At 41.0% G+C, this 19,551-nt stretch overlaps 1 protein-coding gene across 1 annotated transcript in view; it reads left to right on the top strand.

Annotated features, from left to right (window-relative positions):
• LOC138157745 (acetoacetyl-CoA synthetase) overlaps window positions 1-19,551 on the top strand; it is a 75,801-nt gene that overhangs the window by 32,719 nt on the left and 23,531 nt on the right. Inside the window, exons 7-10 of the mRNA XM_069083540.1 lie at window positions 1,747-1,828; window positions 6,178-6,325; window positions 10,203-10,283; window positions 13,006-13,130. Coding sequence (XP_068939641.1) covers window positions 1,747-1,828; window positions 6,178-6,325; window positions 10,203-10,283; window positions 13,006-13,130 — 436 coding nt within the window. The remainder of the gene's footprint in view (window positions 1-1,746; window positions 1,829-6,177; window positions 6,326-10,202; window positions 10,284-13,005; window positions 13,131-19,551) is intronic.

Here is a 19,551-nt window from a genome sequence, read left to right on the forward strand (position 1 = left end):
CGTGTGTGTGTGTGTGTGTGTGTGTGTGTTAAGTGTCTGAGGCCGGACTTGAACCCAGGTCCTCCTGATTCCAGGGCTGGTGCTCTATTCAAATTCTTTCATTAAGTGAGAATCAGATCCAGAATGTTATTTTCTTTTCTTGGTTCCCTTCTTATGAGGAGGAAATTACCCTTAAGACAAATCAATCAATTGTTAGCTGTTTTGTTTTTGGCAGAGCTAGAGCTTTAAGAGATAACCAGCTAATTTAAATTCCTGTCATTTCTGGGTGCCAGGTTTTGGGTTCTGTGTGACCTTCTTAAGTCCAGGCAGTCTGTCTGTATAGTATAGTCTGATTATCAGTCCCCTCTTCTCTGTTCCTGCCTTTGATATTCACCTTAGTGATCTCCCCCAAGCTCCCCTCAGGTCTTCCTGAACCCCTCACTTGAGTGGATCTCCTTCACCTCAAGTGCCATTTTGGTCTCCCTTTTTCCTGCCCTGCTTCTCTGGAACGAGCTGCGCTTTGTGCATCGTCACGTTTACATCTTGGTGAGACTTAGGAGGTCAGATTGGCCTTGGCATTTGGGTTTTGGTGCTGTCCTTTGTACACTTCTGGATGTCTCTCCTACTATTCTTTTGTACTTTGTGGTGTTAAGCTAGGCAAGTACACAGGCACTTTGTTCTTTTCATTCTCAAGTCCCTTGGACATTCTTCTGCATTGTCCTTATCCTATGTACTGCATTCCTGGGAAGGGTTTTGTCATGCCTGTGTTTTAGACCATGGACCAGAAATCCAGATCCTATCCTTAGGCATCTTCTTAGCCAGCTCTTCATGGGCTGAATCTGCTTTTTGCTTCTGCATCCCTTGCCTGGCCTGGGCAGCAATGAGGAAAGCGTATATGCCCCTAAGGGTGTCAGGGTCTTGCCCCAGATGTCATAATTCCCAGCATGTTTTCCTCCTAGCAGTTAGTATTGTCTGTGCCTCCTACTGGACTCGCCAGAAGTAGGGAATTGCCTCACAGTTTGGTAAGTCTCGTGGAATTCTCTGTCACATTTGGATGCCAGGCCCAACAGGAAGACCGTGTACTTCTGTCATTACGAGGTCAGCACGGTGTGCTTCTGTGCCCCTTGTCAGGGAGCTGCCCTTGTTCTTCCTTCTTGCTCGGACCCGATGTCTCCCCTGCTAGAACCTGTGACTCTTAAAGCTCCTTGGAGGATGGCCATCTGATTTTTCTTCAAAGCATCCAGCTCCCTCATCTTCAGAAAGGGCCTCAGTTTGTTTTTTAAATATTTTTTTTCAATTTGTATGTTTTTCAAACTGCTTGGTTGGGCACTTTGCTTCATCAGCAGTTTGTTAACTTGGTGGTGAGAGAGCCTCTTCAGCATCATTTAGTAACAGGACCCCTAAATCCAACATCTTTTCCCTTGTCTCAGTAACCTCTTCCCTGTTTTACTGTTTGACCTTTCCTCTTTTTTCTTCTGTTTCTCTGGTTTCTATTCTTCCTCCATAGGGCCTTCTCTTAGCTTTCTCCTCCTTCAGGTTGAGTAGTTCTCCTTCAGCCTGTCATTTTTTTCTCCCCAGTTTCCCTTCACCGGATTCAAACTGGCTTTCTTGGCAATTTCAGAGCTCTCCAAATTGCCTTCACAATTTCCTCTTCTAAATTTAATAAAGACCTTCTTCTGTAGCCCCTTTCACTGTACAGTCTTCTTCTGAAACCATAGAGAGAGAGAGGAAAGTGTCATATTATTCTGTTTTTCCCACCTTTCTTAGGGCTTCCTGACTTGAAAAAAGTAGTGGTGATACCATATGTGGTCTCCAGTGAGAAGATTGACATTTCGAAGATTCCTCATAGGTATGCTGATTTAATGCTTTGACCTGCCCTGATACAGTGGAATCTATATTTGCTCCCATTGGGAAAATAGCTATGAGAATAGAGACCTTAGGACTGGGCTTCTTAGCTAAGATACTTGTGTAGATAGATGACCTTGGATGGGGAAAAATTACACCTTTGTTTTTTTATTAACTTCTAACTGAAGTTTGCTGATTCCTTTAGTTATGAATTAAATTCTATTCAAAACTATTCTGTGAAGGGGTTTATAAGTTTCCTCAGGCAGCTGAAGGGGTCCGTGATAAAAAAATCAAGTCAGCAGACATTTATGAAGATCTAACTTTGTGCCAGACATTGCCAAGTCCTGGGAATACAAATATAAGCAAAAAGATAATTCCTGCCCTCAAGGAGCTTACATTCTAATGGGGGAAGACAACTCATAAAAAGTAGGGGACATGGGGGATTGGGGTGGGGTGCAGGTGGAGAAAGTGGGGGATTGTGCACAAAGAAGTCTGGAGAGTTAGGAATAGAGCCTGGAGAGGGTGCTGGCCCGGGCCTTTCCTTCAAAGGGAGGTTCTGGAGGGTGTGGCCAGGTAGAGGAAGGAGCCACAAGGCGGCAAGGGGAGAGGGGAAGGGTGAGAAGGCTGCTGGGGGATGGTTGGAGCACAAAGTCCATAGTGTTGGGAACAGGGCCCAGAAAAGAATGGAGGAGTGGCCACATGGGAGAGATCATCTTGCCAGGCCCCTTTTATGCTGAGGCCCAGAGAAGGGAAGGAGTTAACCCTCTTGCATCGCTGGTGACAGCTGGGATTGGAATCCAGGTTCTCTGACTGCAAATCCAGTACTCTTTCCATTGCACTCTGTGATCTCTCTTGAACAATTATGGAATCATCGGTAGGATACAATGACTCCAGGGGTAATACCACTTCTGTCACTCAGAGGTGGGGGAGAGCACAGTAGTCCAGGAAGGCTTCATGGAGGAGGAGGATTGGGCCTAAATGTTCTCTGACTTCTGGTGAGAGTTTGTATAGAGCAGGCAAAGGAAGATGTCTTGAAACACAAGGAAGGAAGGTGGGCAGGCCGAGGGACCAGTGCATTGATCGGTCAGTCTGAAGGTGCTGATTGATTCCTATAGCGATGGATGTAGTGAGGGTCACCAGAGGCCACATCATATGGGCTGTGCTTCAGAGTTGGAACTTGAACTTCATTCATAATGGAGAGTCCTTAGACAGAAGCAGGTGAACTCACCTGAAAACAGGAGTCAGCTTGATGGTTCCATGTCACTGAGGCTTTTTCATCTTTTTTTTTTTCTTTTTGGAGGGCATTTGGGGTTAAGTGACTTGCCCAAGGTCACATGGCTAATTTTTGTGTTAAGTGTCTGAGGTCGGATTTGAACTCAGGTCCTCCTGACTCCAGGGCCGGTGCTTTATTCACTGCGCCACCTAGCCACCCCTCATCTTTTTTTTTTTTAAATCAGGAGATTGAAACACAGACAGTGTCAGTGTCCTGACTGGACAGGGTGTGAGGATCTCGGGGTTCTAGTCTTGGCTGTGCCACAAACTCATTGTAACTGTCACCAAGTTATTTTGTCTCTTTGAGTCTCAGCTTATTCATCTGTGAATTGGGCATGAGGGATAGGAAGTTAGCATGTCAGAGATGGAGATCATCTCTCTGGTTCCACAAGTCTGAAGAGTTTTCTAGCTCTGATATCCTATTTTTAGTACCTCTAGGCAAGGAATTAGAATTGGTGTTATGATTCTGCCTTGTAGAAAGCTGTCTGAGTAGACAGTTTGGAAATGTCTGACCCAAGTTGGGTGTCTCTTGCATTCAGAATGTATTTATCAGTAATGGAGAACATTGGATAGACTGCATTATCCACCTCATTTAGCTTTGTACAATACAAGAAGCTTCCCTCATTAAACCCTTGCAATTCACTTGCCAGTACTATTCATCTTTGGATTTCTGGATGCCCCAGATAAACTGAAAACACATCTATACGCAGATACACTGACTGCACCGGGGCAAAAAAATCCTCTGAGCTTTCCAGTTTTAGCAAAGCAACAAAAGTGGTAGCAATTTGCTTTGATTTATTGCTCATTTGAAAGAAAAGACTTTTTTTTGTCAAGTACCTGTTGGATTAAGTGTTTTATATAAATGGAATTCCTATAGGAGTGGAGGCACAAACAAGCCTTTTGTTGACTGTAAAAGTTAGTAGTGAATAATGTTATTGACACTTGTAAGTAGTGCGTGGTGTTTATTTGCTATGGAGATACCTTCTTTTGGATGCACTTTGTAAACCATCCAAGCTCCCCAGGGTCAGGCTCCAGCATCCTTCAGAATGCCCTCCAGTATCAGAAAGCCCAACGCTGCCCTGAGCCCAGTGCCTGGCACAGAGGAAGTACTGGAGAAAGGCTTGTTGACTAACGAAATGCTCAGCTTTCATTGATTGTCATCCTTAGCGAGTGTCTTTAGGCTGAACTTTTCTTTTTTCTTTCCATTGACATGTAGAAAATTACATTTACTAAAAAGCATTTGGACTTTGTACAGACAGAGGGTGAGGGATGGGGAGTCAGGCTTTTGGATGGGCTCTTTGGGGCCTTTGGAGACTCCCAGCTCTGTCACCTGATAACCATCTGCACTGGAGGAGTTCACTTCCCCACCCTGGGCCTCAGCTTACTTACATGTCAAGTGAGGGAATTGGATAAAATTATTTATCTTTATGGGTTCTTCCAGTTTGATTCCTTAGCCTGTGTTTCTGTTAATCTCAGGACAGAAAAAAGGCACTTCAATGAGCCTTGCCTTTTTCTGTGTCTACACAGTGTGTGGTCTGTCATAACTGAGGGAGAAGGCTTTGAGATGGATGCCTGCAAACCTCCATGAGGTTTTGTCTCCTGGCCTTTCATTCTTGGGGAGCAGCCTGCAACATTTACTTCTTACTGGGTATAAGGCATGTAGTTGAAGAAAGTATGCATGGGCCACAGTGAAAGTCATTGAGTGGTTCTTGAACTTGCCGACAAGTGGCATACCCCTTATAATACAGTAAAGGTGAATTAATTTGAACCCCTCTCCATGACACAGCCACTCAGAGGCAGTATGGCCTAGTGAATGGAGCTGGCCTTGGGGCCATGGAAACTGGGGTTTTTAAAATCCTGCCTCTGACATATACAGACTGGGGTGACCCCTGGGCAAACACTCTAGATACCTCTCTTAAACTCTCCTAACAGTGGCACATGCAAATAGGTTGGACCTTATGGGCTATCTTTGCCCCATCTTTTGGCAAAGGAGGAGTTTGCAAATAATAATAAAAATAACAATTGTATAGTGCTTACTAGGTGTCAAACACGGTGCTAAACTCTTTACAGTTTTTGTCTCATGTGATCCTCAGAGCAACCCTGAGAAGCAGGTGCTATTATCCCCATTTTACAGAGAAGGAAATTAAGGTGAACAGAAGTTAAGTGACTTGCCCAGGGTCACACAGCTGCTAGGTGTCTGGGAGATTGTGTCTGAACTCAGGTCTTCTGCCATACCTTTTGCTCTGTCCCCTGTAACACCTTACTGACCAAATCAGATAATTAGTGAAAACAGGGAATTAGCCTCTTTAAGAGTGAAAGCACACTTATTTGAAGAGCCCCTTTGACAGTGCCGGCATACAATGAATGTGACAACTACAAATGATGTTTATTTGCTGAGTTTATTAAAGCATTTATAAAAATTCTCTAGCACCTCCTCAGATCCAGCTTTAGGGCTTCATATATGTAAACTAAGTGGAACTTTGGGAAAACCCTTTTTGCACCAGGTCTTTAGGGGCAAGTCCAGCAGCCAATTTAGCCTGGCTGAGTGCTGGAAGGCTCTTGACCAAGGAAGTGACCTGTAGGCAATGGATTTTTGGGGCTTATAGCAAGTCTTGAAAACCTTAGGCAGAGAAGGATTGTAGGAAATTACCTATACTCCTGAAAGTGAGTAAACTTTGCTGAAGAATCTTGGGCTTAAAAAAAAAAAGAATCTTGGGCCTGTATGTTAATCCTATGACTGGTAAAGTGTTAATAACCACATTTCTTTTGAACTGCTCCAAAATGAAAAGCTATTATTAATTTACAATACAGTCCCCAGACACTTAGTAGCTGTGTGACCCTGGACAAGTCACTTAACCTCTGTTTGCCTTCATTTCCTTCTCTGTTAATTTAAATGAACTTTTCTTAATTAGGATGAAATTAGTGAGATTTAACTGTGTATTTTCTAGCATCCAGTGCTATTTTGTTCTTCTGGAACGATAGGGTTCTGTTGCATTTCAATCAAGGACTTTCTCAGGTGACCCTCATTCAGAAAACCCTGGCTGCTCTTTTAACAACTTTGTTTTCTATATCTGCCTACAGCATATTTCTAGATGACTTCCTTGGATCTGGGAAAGGAGACCAGGCCCCCCAGTTGGAGTTTGAGCAGCTGCCTTTCAGCCACCCTCTCTTTATCATGTTTTCCTCGGGTACCACCGGAGCTCCCAAGTGCATGGTGCATTCTGCTGGGGTAGGCTGTCCTTTCATGGCTCAGAGGGGAACTGGTCACAGTTTGTGTTGCTTTAGAAAAGTGTGGAAAATCCTTACTTTATGAATGAATAGATGGAGGATGACAGTTTAAGGGGTGCTTCTAACAGTCTGGTAGCTGCCTGTGTTAAAATCATCACAAGTGTTGGGCATTGTTTGCATCAGGAGAAATAACACTGATGGAAAGCCAAGAAGTTTTTTAGAAATATAAATTACTCTGCTGCCAAAACCCAGTTGGGATGTGCTGCCTTTGCTTCTAATGAACTCCTTTTTCTTGCATATATGCACGGCTCTAACAAGATTTCAGGGGCCCAGAAATAATTTTTACCCTACTGTAAAGTAGATCATTCCTCATTGTTTCCCCTTGAAACATTGCTTTACCTAAGAGGTAGGGAAAGAATACATTTCCAGTTTCTATCACCACCTCAATAGCTGATATTTCTTTAGTGCCTCAGAGTTTACAAAGCATTTTACAGACATAAGCTCATTTGGTCTGTGAGGTAGAGATCATTATCCTTATTTTACAGATGAGGAAACCAAGAATCACTGAGGTTCAGGGGTTTGCCTGTGGTTACACAGCTAGTAGATGTCTGAGGTAGGAGTCCAGCTGAAATCATCTGGGTTCCAAGGGCTTCCTTACTCTTACTACTTTTCTGTGTGGCCTCTGCATTCCCCAAAATTGACAGATATGAAATGAGGAAAATTTGGGAGCAAATGGAAATAAGTACATTATTACACTTTAACATTGTCTGTAGTTCTAAAGTCACTTTGTTAGTTTAGGAACATAGAACTGTATTTTATATAATGTAGTTTGATAGTAAAATTACTAAGTCTGGCATATTTTGAGCAAAAAAAGTCAGGATTTTTTTCATTTTATCATAAACTTTCAAAATTATAAGAAAGGAGGCACCAACTGACCATCTTATTTAAACTAGATGGAAAAGCAACAGCAAAAGTGAACTCCATTGGCCAAACAGCTTAAAATTCCTCTTGTTTATAGGATGTAGTGTGGTTCCTGAAGTCTTCCTTTGCATTCCCTTACCCTTGAAAGATCTTAGAAATCTTCATTGTCTGTCCTGTTTGAAACTTAATCTGAATCTCTGCCTGAGACCTGCCTCGCTGTAAGAAAGGCTTTTTGGATGTAGAGAGAAATATCTTAAAGCCTTTTATTTGAAATACTAAGTTTAATTCTTTTTTTTTTATCTTTTTTTGGAGGGGGAAGGCAAGGCAATATGCAGCTTGTAAGTGTTAAGTGTCTGAGGCTAGATTTGAACTCACATCCTGGTGCTTTATTCACTGTGCCACCTAGCTGCCCCTGAAATACTAAGTTTAAAACAGAGAAATGTCTACAGGAGAAACAAAATCCTGTTTTCTTTATTAGATGTGTTCACCATTTTGTGGTAATGGAGAGAGGTTGTGAGTTTACATGCATATCTTCCTTTAAGTAAATCTGACATAGAAAAATCCTTAATTTACACAGAAGAGAAATTAAAGGTGATTGTGTATTGAACTTATGATGTACTACAGGGCTCATGTAAGTAATGCTTTAAAATCAGATTTGTTTTACAAAAGTTAAACTTCTTTAGAAGATTGTGTGTATTGTGTTCTACTAATTTTCTGTAATTTCTACTTTTCCCCAAATTATAATCTGTCTTCTTTGAAGGCAGCTCTTATCCTTGGGCTTCGCTATCTCTTTTAAATGTTCTTGCTATTCAAGTCCAGGGGAGTAGGGGAAGGGGCAGAGAGGGAGGGATAAACAAACCAGTTTTTCTCTGTTCCTTCCATGTATTAATGATAACTGGTTCTGTGGACTAACTTTTTTTTTTTCCTTTTGGGGGGGGGGGAAGGCAAGGGCAGTTGGAGTTAAGTGACTTGCCCAAGGTCACACGGCTAGTAAGTGTTAAGTGTCTGAGGCTGTATTTGAACTCAGATCTTCCTGACTCCAGGGCTGGTGCTCTGTTCACTGTACCACCTAGCCGCCCCTGTGGACTAACTTTTTATAGCTTTAGAGGGAAGGATTAATCAGTCAGCAGAGGCCCAAGTGGTTTATCCTCTCTTACTACTTCAAAAATATTAGTTGAATGTTAGTTTTTAATAACAAGTTAAAAAGAGAGAGGGGGAATGGTTGCCATCAGTAGGTATACTTTTTTGCACATTTGATAATTTATTTTCCTCTTAGTAGCTCCCTGTATTGGTGTTGAGATTATGTTAGTCAGATAACAGCTCACTAGGTGATTTTTTTTTTGTATTATTGTAAAGAAATCTTTCTCTTTATTCTTTTGTCCCTCCCTTCCTCTTTCTTTTCTTTGCTGTGAGGTTCCTGAGGCCTGTTGGTAAACCCTGAAGCATTGATTTCAGTAATAAAGGGGAAGAGCAAGGCCCCTGTGGGTAGCCAAGCTTTGGGTCACGACTTTGTTTCTGCAGACCAAATTGACTGAGGTCCAGCCCCTTTTTCTGGGCAGTCTCCTGCCTGTGTACTCTCAGCTTCTTCTAGGAGAGGCATTATGGTGTGGTGGGAGGAGAATAGCTTGTGAAGTTCAGCAGAGAACTGGGCCTTGGACCTTTGCGGCTGGCCCAGTGACCAAGAGCCAGGCAGTAAACCACTTTGGAGCCTTGTTTTCCTCATTGGTAAAGGGGTGATAATACACCTGTAGTAGATGCCGCATAGGTTGTTGTGAGGATCAGAGGAGATCATGTTGGCATGAACTTTGCCAGCACTCTTTCTGTTCCTTCTTGTTAGACCGATTGTTAGACAGGTGGGTACTGTCCATAGGTCGGGGTTTGTGCCCTCCTTCTCAGGGGATGAAGCTGCCTTAGGACTAGGCCCTTTTGCAGCATGGGAGGCATTGGAGATGGCCTATACCTTAAAGAACAGGGAGCTTTCTTGAGGCTCATGGTGGCCTTTCTTTTCTTTTAGCGTGCGTTTCTCTGTTTTTATTTCATTCTGCCTTTATTAGAACCAAGTGCTTATTACCTAGTTTTATAAAAACTCTGAGCCATAGAATGGATGTTATTTATAGAGGAGCAGCTCCCTTTTGCCTTTTAGAGTCTGTTCTGTCTGTCCCAATTACTAAGCATTTATTAAGTGCTTACTACAAGCCAGGCACTGTGCTGGGTGTTGGGAATACAAATTCAAAGAATGAAACAATCCCTCCTCACAAATAGTTATAGCCTATAAGAAGTCTGATCCATCTGTCATCCTCCCCCCCCCCCCCGCCCCCCCATGACATTTTGTAGAAATGAGAGTTGGAATTCAGCCGAAGAGTGACCTGACTGCAGATCCTTCATTTCATTTTAGGCCCTTGGCTAAGAGTCCTGAGTTCTAACTTCGAGTCTGCTAAGCAGACAGATGACTAGTAGGTGGCAGCGTTGTGCCATTTGTCACATTGATGGCATTACCACGTCCGGGCCAGCCCCATTCAGTTGGAAAGGGGATCATGATTTACACAGAGTTTAATTCAGTATTTGTTTCCAAAAGCATATGCTATTTACATTGGGGGCCCCATCTTTATTGTAGGCTCTTCTCTATCATTTTTATTTTCAGCCTGCGGTTGGCAGGTTCCACACAAGGCCCATTAGTCCATCTAGCACCAGAAAACATGGAGAGTTTTGAAGCCCCTTGGCATTTTCCTGTCCAATTCGTTAGCATTTCCCAGGTATCGGTGGGGACAGGATGACATGATGAAATTACTTACCTTTTCACAAGGGCTCAGAAAGCAAGTTTCTTGGGAGTAGAAAAGATGTGTATTCTTTTCTTTTCCTTGAGCAGTGTGCCCAAGTTACCTAAATACATTTTGTACTGAGATGTCTTAAAAAGAAAATAGCTCCGCTGAATGTGTTTTTATTCCCTGTTTCTGTAGGGCACCCTACTCCAGCATCTCAAGGAACACGTTCTTCATGGAGACACAACCAGCAGTGACATCATTATGTGCTATACCACAGTAAGTATTTTGGTTTTTGTTCTAGATGCCTAGAAAGGATTGTGCGCATTTAAGTAAAACTCTCTTCTGTTTTCTTTCCCCTTCATCTCCGACTTGGAAGCACCTCCAGTAGTTTAGCATGTTGTTTTCCCTTGCCTCTCTCTCTATTCTCTGCAGCTGTGCACATGAATAGAATCCCTGAGGTAGTATAAAAAAATCAGATCATTTTGGATCATTAGTTTTCAAGGAACATTTTTCTTCTGAATCCCAACACATGCTTATTTGTCATTCTTGCCAGTGTGTCTTCTCCTGCAGTTGACCAAATCCCACCCTGTTCTTGCTGCCCACTGTGATCTCAATATGTACAGACCTTTCTCCATGTTGTGTGGGAGTCCAAGAAAGGCTTAAGTAATAGGATAAAAAGGCTGCCATAGGAACATCTAGTCAAGGTTGGGTCTCTACATTCTGGAAAGATCAGGACTAAGAGGGAGTTTATTTGAGATTTTTAATTCATAGTGATAGATAGAGCAAATGGGTTTTTTTCCACTGAATTCCAGACATTAGAACTACCCCTGGCCTGCACTTATTGAAGCCTGAAAGAGGTAAGTTTAAGGACACATAAAACGAGAATACCACTTTGTGTGCAGGGTAGTAATCATAAGGAGCTTTGTCCCCTGAAGAGTAATAGAAGCTGAAAATATGAATAGGTTTAGAAATGTGGGTCCTGAAATGTTACAGCAGAATAGGAGGCTTTTGAGGGAGAATTGTTTCAATTTTGTATCCCCAGAGACTACCATAGTGCCATGCACAGAGGCTCTTAATACTTGAATTGAATTAGAAGAGACTCTAGAAAGCATTTTATCCACTTGCCTTGTTTACAAATAGGAAAATGGAGTCGCAGGAGACATTCTTGTGGTCAAGAACCAAGTTAGTGGTAAAACCAGAGCTAGGACACAAGTCTCTTGACCTTTAGTCCAGTATCTTTGCCACTATAGCCTGGATGGGAAGAAATGATAAATTATAAGGTAACAAAGTCCTAATGATTGATTTGGAATCCCATACGTATAGGGCATGCCCCTCACTTCTCTCTGGCATTGCCTCTATTAGAGGACAGAATCTTAGGCTGGAGGATCTGTGTGGTTTACCTGGGGTGGAATGGGGGTGGGGAGAGGGTTAGTTCTCTCCCAGACTAGGGTGGGCTTATGTGGTGGTAGGGGAGGTAGGAGAGGGGAGAGACTGGATAACATGTGTTGCTCAAACATGTTGGCCCAAGGAGTACCTGTACCTCTGAGGAAAGTTGGCATCTGGCATCTGCCCCTGGAACCAGGATTATAATAAGCATTGGAGGTCATTATTCATTCAGATTTCTTATTTGGCATTCTTTCCTGAAAATTTTTAAGGCTGAGTTCAATAAATCAACATTTTATGGACTTGAGGTTTTGAATTTTAAAAAGCACCCATCCACTAAAGGGAGGAGACAGCTCCTCTGTCCCCTTTGGAGCCTGATGACTTAAAATAATAGGGCATTTCATCTATTGATAGAAGAGCTTGTGGATGTGGGAGGTTTGTTCAGATGGTAAGTTTAAACTGGGAATATGCTGCCTGTTATGGTTTGGAATAGTTTCATCTTGATGCAGACTCTTTCCATCATAACCTATTTAGCAAATGAGATAATGGATTCCAGAGTGCCTTCAACTTTAAGGGGTGATGATTGTCTGCAGCATCACAGTGTTAGCCCTATTAAGTGGCTTCATCTGCATGTGCCTGGTACCAGGCCAGCAACGACACCTCTTCCTTGTCCTTTTGCAGTCTTATTGGCTGTGAAAAGAGGGGAAGGGTGCTTGCTAAAGGACTCTCAGGCACGGCACTTCTCTTTGGTGTAGTGCTATCAATATGGAGTGAGGGCTTCAATTTTTTTTTTTTAACAAAATGAACTTCATGATCTTTCCAAAAAAATGACAATACTTAAATGAAAGTTGCAAGCTAAACCCAGTTTCTTTTTTTTCTGTAATACTGAATGGGAAACTTTTAATTGACCTTCTTTGGAAAACTGGGTGATGTCATTATCAGCCGATACCAGAGATGGAGGAATTAGGGGACTCTGCAATGTAGAATGCCCTGGTGATTTGTGGTTTTAGGGTTTTTGTCACGCTCACCCATGTAGTGAATTTTCTAGGCAACCAGTGTGGTTGACATATAGCTTGAATTTCTCCAAACCTTCTTTTCCTTTATCCTTTCAGGTCTGATTACATCAGGGAGAGAGCCTTTAGTAGGCACTGATCTTCCTTGTTAAAACTTTTTAATTTTGTCCTTAATTAAGGATTTATGCCACATTGAGAGTACAGTGTTTTATTTCCTTATTTGGAGGATTCCTAGAACTAAATGAGGGGAAAGGTGGGTCTCTACTTCTTTAATTACTGCCAAGTGAACTGTAGTGCTTGGATTTGGTCTTTCAGTGGTAATCTCTTTTGTATGGAGAATAATCATATTCTTGATCTCTTCTCTTCCCTGCCTGTCTTGACTCTTGCCCTATTGCCTTTTTAAATTCCTTCAAATGAGCCATGGTATTGTTCATGTGCCCTACACATCCTTTCATGCTGCACTGAATGTATAAAATGTCTAATTGTGGGAGGGGATAGGCTTTCTTGACCCATCATAGATGGCTGCTGTCCAAGTAGATAAGATGCTGAGTGAATGGAGAGATTTCTCTTGCTGTAAACATTGGTCCTTTTGTCTCTTCCAGATTGGCTGGATGATGTGGAATTGGCTGGTGTCTGTGCTTGCAACAGGAGCTTCTGTGGTCTTGTACGATGGTTCTCCCTTGGTCCCAACAGCTAATGTGCTCTGGGATTTGGTGGACAGACTAGGGTAGGTAAATACATCTCAACATCTGTTGGTTATCATTGAAGAAGAGGATTTGTAAAGTAATGACACCTGTTCTCAACATGTGCCTGAAGGCAGCTAAATTCAGGGTTTCACTGGGAAGGGCATTTGGAACAAAACTGAAAATACTCTCCTTCTGCCTTTGCATAAAATTGGGATGCATTCTCTTTGGAATATTGTGTGCAGTTCTGAACCAAGGAAGGACAGCTTAAATGATCAAGGGAATGGAAGATTTCAGGGGATAGCAGTGTGAGGACAGACTAATATGATGACCCAGGCTCTCTTTGGTCTGGGAAGATGAAGACTCAAGGAGATGAGTGGGAGGGAGATGACTGAAGTCTGAAAAGTCATGAAGGATCCAAACAGAATGAATACAGACTCACTCATCAAACCCTTGATGTTAGTGGATTTTAGAGGATCCTTCTTAGAATTTAACAGTGACAAATTGAGGACATAAGGGAATAGGAGTAGTTTTATACAGAAGGACAAACCAAATAAAAGAACCAAAAGAAAGTCTCCAGGGGGTTGAGTGAAGCCTCTGTGGAAATTTTAGGGAAAAAAGTTGCTAAGATTGTGACTGATGAGAAGGTGTGGAGGGGTTTGGGGCAGTAATACCGGGAGGGCCCAGGTGGTGAGATGAGATGTAGATTGGTTGACAGCCAAGTTAATGGATTGATAGGGTTGTAATGCATGATTAAAGTAGGGCAGTGAGGGCTGTTTGGGCCAAGGTGAGAAGTTAATCAGCAATCATTTATTAAGCACCTTGGCATGAAGGCATGTCAGCCCTGTTTCCTCATAAATGACCAGTTGGTTCTCATCAGAAGCAGATTTCTTGGGTTGGTTCAATCATTGACTTTGATTCATTTTGATGGTTCTTAGCTTCTTTTGTTAAAGCAACACTATTCTTTGAGCCAGCTCTAGAAATTGTCTTTGTTTGTCTGCAGTACTGTTGCAAGTAACCTCACATCAGAAGGTCTAATATTCCTTCCTAGATTCAGTGGCAAAATGTTAGGATTTTAGGGAATGGACACAAGCCAGTGTAAACTGAGATGTTGGCCATTTCTTTGGTGTATGTGGATTATCGTAAGCAAGGTGGGGGAAAAATGAAGTGGTCCCATATTTGCCTTGCTGTTCGCTTTCAGGGCATCATTGTTAGGAAATGCCAAAAGATCCTTTTTCATAAGGATCTTCTTTGTTAGATAAATCACCCAAAGTTCTTTAGAATTTTATTTTGGTTAATACATTTCAGCAATGATGTTTCATTTTTCTTTGACTGTTTATAAAGACAGTTTATGAAGAGTCCAGGTACCTTCATCAGACTGGGAGTAAACCCCAGCCTAAAATGTAATTGCTCTTTGAATTTTGAACTGTTCATGTTAGAAAATAGAAGGAAGAATGAATACTTTTAAACTTTTGCCCATTCGTCATTTAAATCCAGTTTTGCCTGGTTGGTGTAATATTTAAATCCTGACATTTGGCTCATACTATTAGGATATTTCCTAATGAGCTTGTTTCCAGAGAAAGGTTAATAAAATCCCTTGGAACTTGGTATTGAAGGAAGATTTTCACTTTTTATACATATACAACCTTTGAAACCAGACTGCAGAGAGAAAAATTATGTTGGTATAGTTAGAGGGAGGAAAATGTTTCTCCTCAACATGTTAGTAACAAAGCTGAGAACAAGGTCCCAAGGGAGGCTCATCTTAGCACTTGTGTATTTAAATGGTTATGTTTATGTGGGCCGTTAATGGCATATTTAAATTGATGCACCCCTATACAGTGAAGGGGAGGGACTAATTGGGAAGGAAACAGAGCAAAATAGGATGACCATTCCTTCAGTAACCGATGGCAGAATTTGAAGGGGGGAGGAGTGACAGCCTCTCTGTTTTAGCTTTGTCTCTCTCTTTCCAAGAGAAGCCCTGACACTGACTTAATGCAGTCATTAAAACTCTGTTGTTTCTTCCTAAGATTAATGACTCATCAGAACTTGTGAAGTTTGAAACAGAGCCCTTGAAATTCCTATGATGTTTTAACTAATGTAGATAAATTTAGGTATTAAACCTCATTGATCACTGAAGATTTTCTTTTAAGTTTATCACACCAAGAATCAGGGATTTTGAAGGAATTAACAAGAGTTCTTTTATTTTAAAAAAGGTGGTATTTTGGTTTTTCTATTGGAGAAATATCTAGGACACACTGTCCAATGGGTATGGGATGATTTGGATGAATGGTTTGTGTTAGGGACACAACTCTGGGCCCTGTTGGGTTTTGCTAGTAACTGGGTTGTATTAGTTGCTTACTTTTGCTCATCCATGAGAGGGCATTATCATAATGCTATTGTAAGAGATGGCAAGATCCTGTAGGTTGAATTAGCTATTCTCTTAGTGAAAATCAATCGTCTGGGGAGTTAATCAGGGATCATTTAGTAAATGATTACTTCAGTAATTTACTAGAGTGTGATTAGTGCGTTGAAGCAGTGATTTGCTAAGGGTTCCCCTTGTGGCCTGAAAGAATTCATATACTTCCCAGAGAGGCTGAACCATCTGTCCTGGGCAGGGCTTCTGGAGACATTTTTAGTTGTGACACTGGTTGATGATTGGTTTAGTGAGCCCTTTCCAGTCTGTTAAAAATGCTATATAATATATACAAACACTATTTTGTTCCATGCCAGTCTCCTCACTTGGCCTCTTCCTAAATTGGCAGAGGGGAAAAAGCCATTGTGTCTGGTCTCCTGCCTTCTAGGGAGTGGAGAAGAAACTCAGGTAGATGCCATTCCATCAGGCTTTTCTTGCCTGTCAGCTGTTCTGGCCTAGCCTGCCTGCAGGGAAGAAAGCTCCCCTAACTGGTCCCCTCCCTGGAGCTGCTGCTTAAAACCCTGAGAGGATGCTACCCAGAGTCCAAACTAGAGATATTGATAACCAGGGGTGCTATGAGACTCAGGTGAGCTAATGAATGTAAGGCAAACCTTAGATCCTGCAATACATGTCCATTGTTACTGTTGTTGTAGCCTTCAGTCACCAGGCCTCCAGTCTGATGAGGACTTCCTTCGATGAATCTTCTGCTGTATTTGTGTTCAGGCAGTGTATAGAGAGCATTACAGGAATGAGCTGCTAAATGTTTAACAACTAGGCTCTCTGAGAAAAAATGTATGCAACACACATTTAAATATTATCTGCATTATTAACTTAGACATTCTTAAATCTAGACAATCAAAAAAACCAATAGATTTCTCTGAATTGTAGCAATTTCTGAGGTGTAAATGCTTACACTGAAAATTTAATAATCTGTTAGCAAATTAGTTAGAACTGGTTCCACCACACCCTTGTGATAACCTACCGGAACTCATTCTTTAATAATTAACAAACTCCTTTCTGGTCACATCCTTCTTATCTGAATGATTCTGAACCCTTGACCATCATTTTTCAACCTTATTGTCTTACCTTCACTGTCTGCTCTGTTACTTACATGTCTTTAAATCCTTAACCACACTTCCCCCTCCCAAACCCCCGCCCCTGCAGTGTCCCACTCTAAAGCTACTCATCATCCCTTCTGCTGTGCCCTATGAAACATATGCTCTATAGGTAACAAACCTGCTTTCATTTTACATCTTTTCCTTTCCCATTCCTTTCATCTTTTGGCTCTCACTGAAACCTAATTCCCTCCTGAGCCTCTTTGGCCTCCCTTTCTAGCATTAGCTGCACTTCTACTCATTCCCTACCTCTTCCCACACTCTCGTCTCCTAATAGTTGTAGTGAGGGTGGGAGTTAGAATACCCTTGCTCTCCATTGCTACTTCCAGGTTCTCATTATCCCTCAGTAACCTCTCATTTGAGGTTCATTAAATCTTTATATACCGACCTATCGAAATTCTAGTAGCTGTTGTCTGCTGACCTCCAGTATTCTCCTGGACATTCTTTCCTCAGTGAGTTCAGTGCCTGGCTTATAGTCTCTGTCCTCAACTGTTGCCCTCATACTAGGGGACTTCAACATCCTCCCTCCCAGTTCCTCAGTTTATTCATTTCCTGTGACCTGGTCCTTGACCTCATCTCATCCATACCCAGAGAAATGCTCATACTTTTGGTCTTTTCATCACCCTTGAATATACCACATCCATGTTCACGAACTTTGAGATTTCCTTATCTAATCACAGTCTGTTGTCCTTAGCCCTCTCTATTTTGCTGCTCCAAAACTCTTCTTTGTCCTCAATGTGACCTTCAATCTCTCTGTACCACAGCTTTTTCCAGGCCATCATCCCTTTCCTTGCTACTCTATCATTCCTTTCCCATCTTGATTTATGGATGAATGGGTTCAACTCTACACTGACCTCTTCTCTGGAAGCCATTGTCCCTTTATCCTGACAGAGATCCTGTCTTGCCAAGCTTCACCTTTGGATCACTCCCATCATTTGCTGCTTTTGCTCTTACTCTTGCTGCTGAGTCTTAATTCTACTCAATTAAATTGAGTCTGGAAAATGTAAAAGATGTAAAGTATTCCAAAATTTCTACTAGAATTTGGCTTAAATTCCAAAGGCAACTTCAAAAGTATACTGGACTTTACTATAAAGACTTAACATATTTCCTGTCCCAATTTCTATGGACAAATGGATTTTTCCTTAAAATGATAAGAATTATTACCTTCAGCAAGCATTATTTGTAATGGGGATAGGTTAAAAGTCTTTCCAGTAAGATCAAGAGTGAAGCAAGGATGCTCAATATCACTAGTATTATTCAACATTGTATTAGAAATGCTAGCAAATAGCAATTAAGAGTAGAAAAAGGAATTGAAGAAATCAGAATGGGCAGTGAGGTAATAAAATGATCTCTTTTTGCAGATGATATGATGATATGCTTTCAAAATCCTAGAGATTCAACCAACAAGCTAGTTGAAATAATGAATAATTTTAGCAAAGTATCAGGTCATAAAATAAACACATAAATCGTCAGCAGTTCTGTGTATCACCAACAAATCCTGTAAGAAGAGATAGTGAGAAATACCCCATTTAAGATAACCACAGACAGCACAAAATGCCTGGGAGTATGCCTACCAAGACAAACCCAAGAACTACATGAACATAATCATACATTTTTTATACAAATAAAGTCAGATTTAAGTAATAAAGAAGTAATGTTCATGGGTGGTCAGAGTTGGTATAATAAAAATGACAACTCTACCCAAACTAATTTACTTATTCAATGCCATCCCAATTAAATTACCAAGAGTTATTTTATTGAGCTAAAAAAATAACAAAATTCATTTGGGAGAACAAAAGGTTATGATATCAAAGGAATTAATGAAAAAAGTATAAAGGAAGGAGATTTAGCAGTGCCAGATCTTAAGCTATATTGTAAGGCAGTAATTATCAAAACTGGCTGAGAAATAGAAAAGTGGAAGAGAGTAGGCATACAATGCATGGTAGTAAATAATTATAGTAACTGTGTGTTTGACTAATGTAAAGATTTGAGTTTTTGGACTAAGAATTCACTATTTGGTAAAAATTGTTGAGGAAACTGAAAAGCAATCTGACAGAAATTTGGTATAGACCAGTATCTTATATCATGTAACCAGGATAAGGTCAAAAGGGATGCATGCCCTAGATATAAAGGGAGATATCATAAGTAAATTAGAAGAACATGGAGCATGTTACCTATCAGATGACTTATAAATAGAAGAATTTATGAATAAACAAGAGATAGAGAGCATTGCAAAAATGTTGATCATTTTAAAAAGGTTTTGTACAAATAAAACCAGTGTAGCCAAGATTAGAAGGAAAGCAGAAAACTTTGGAAAAAAATTTATAGACAGTTTCTTGGATAAAGGTCTCAGGTTTAAAATATATAGAGAACTTTTGTCAGATTTATAGGAATATGAGTCATTCCCCAATTGATCAAAAGATACGAACAGTTTTCAGAAGAAGGGAATCAAAGCTACATATAATTGTATGAAAAATTGTTCTAAATCATTGTTAATTAGAAAAATGTAAATTAAAACAACTTTGAGGTATCATCTCACACATATCAGATTGACTAAAATGATAGGAGAAAATGACATGTTGAAGGGGATGAGGAAAACTTGGGACATTAATATACTATTGGTGTCACTGTGAACTGATCTAACCATTTTGGAGAGTAATCTGGAATTATGCCTAAATTGTTATAAAACTGCTTATGTATATATACACCTGTTAACCCAGCAATACCACTATTAGGACTGTTTCTCAAGGTTATCAGGGAAAAAGGAAAAGAACTTTTATGTTCTAAAATATAGCAGCTCTCTTTGTGGTGGCACAGAACTAGGAATTTAGGGGATCCCTGTCAGTTGGGAAATGGCTAAACAAATTGTGGTTATATGATTGTGATGGGATACTACTGTGCTGTAAGAAATGATGAGCAGGTTGGATTTAGAAAAAC

The sequence above is a fragment of the Petaurus breviceps genome, unplaced genomic scaffold (genome assembly GCF_028583685.1).
Source record: "Petaurus breviceps papuanus isolate PSGF00001 unplaced genomic scaffold, PetGlider_PUasm1.0 101, whole genome shotgun sequence".
Taxonomy (NCBI): domain Eukaryota; kingdom Metazoa; phylum Chordata; class Mammalia; order Diprotodontia; family Petauridae; genus Petaurus; species Petaurus breviceps.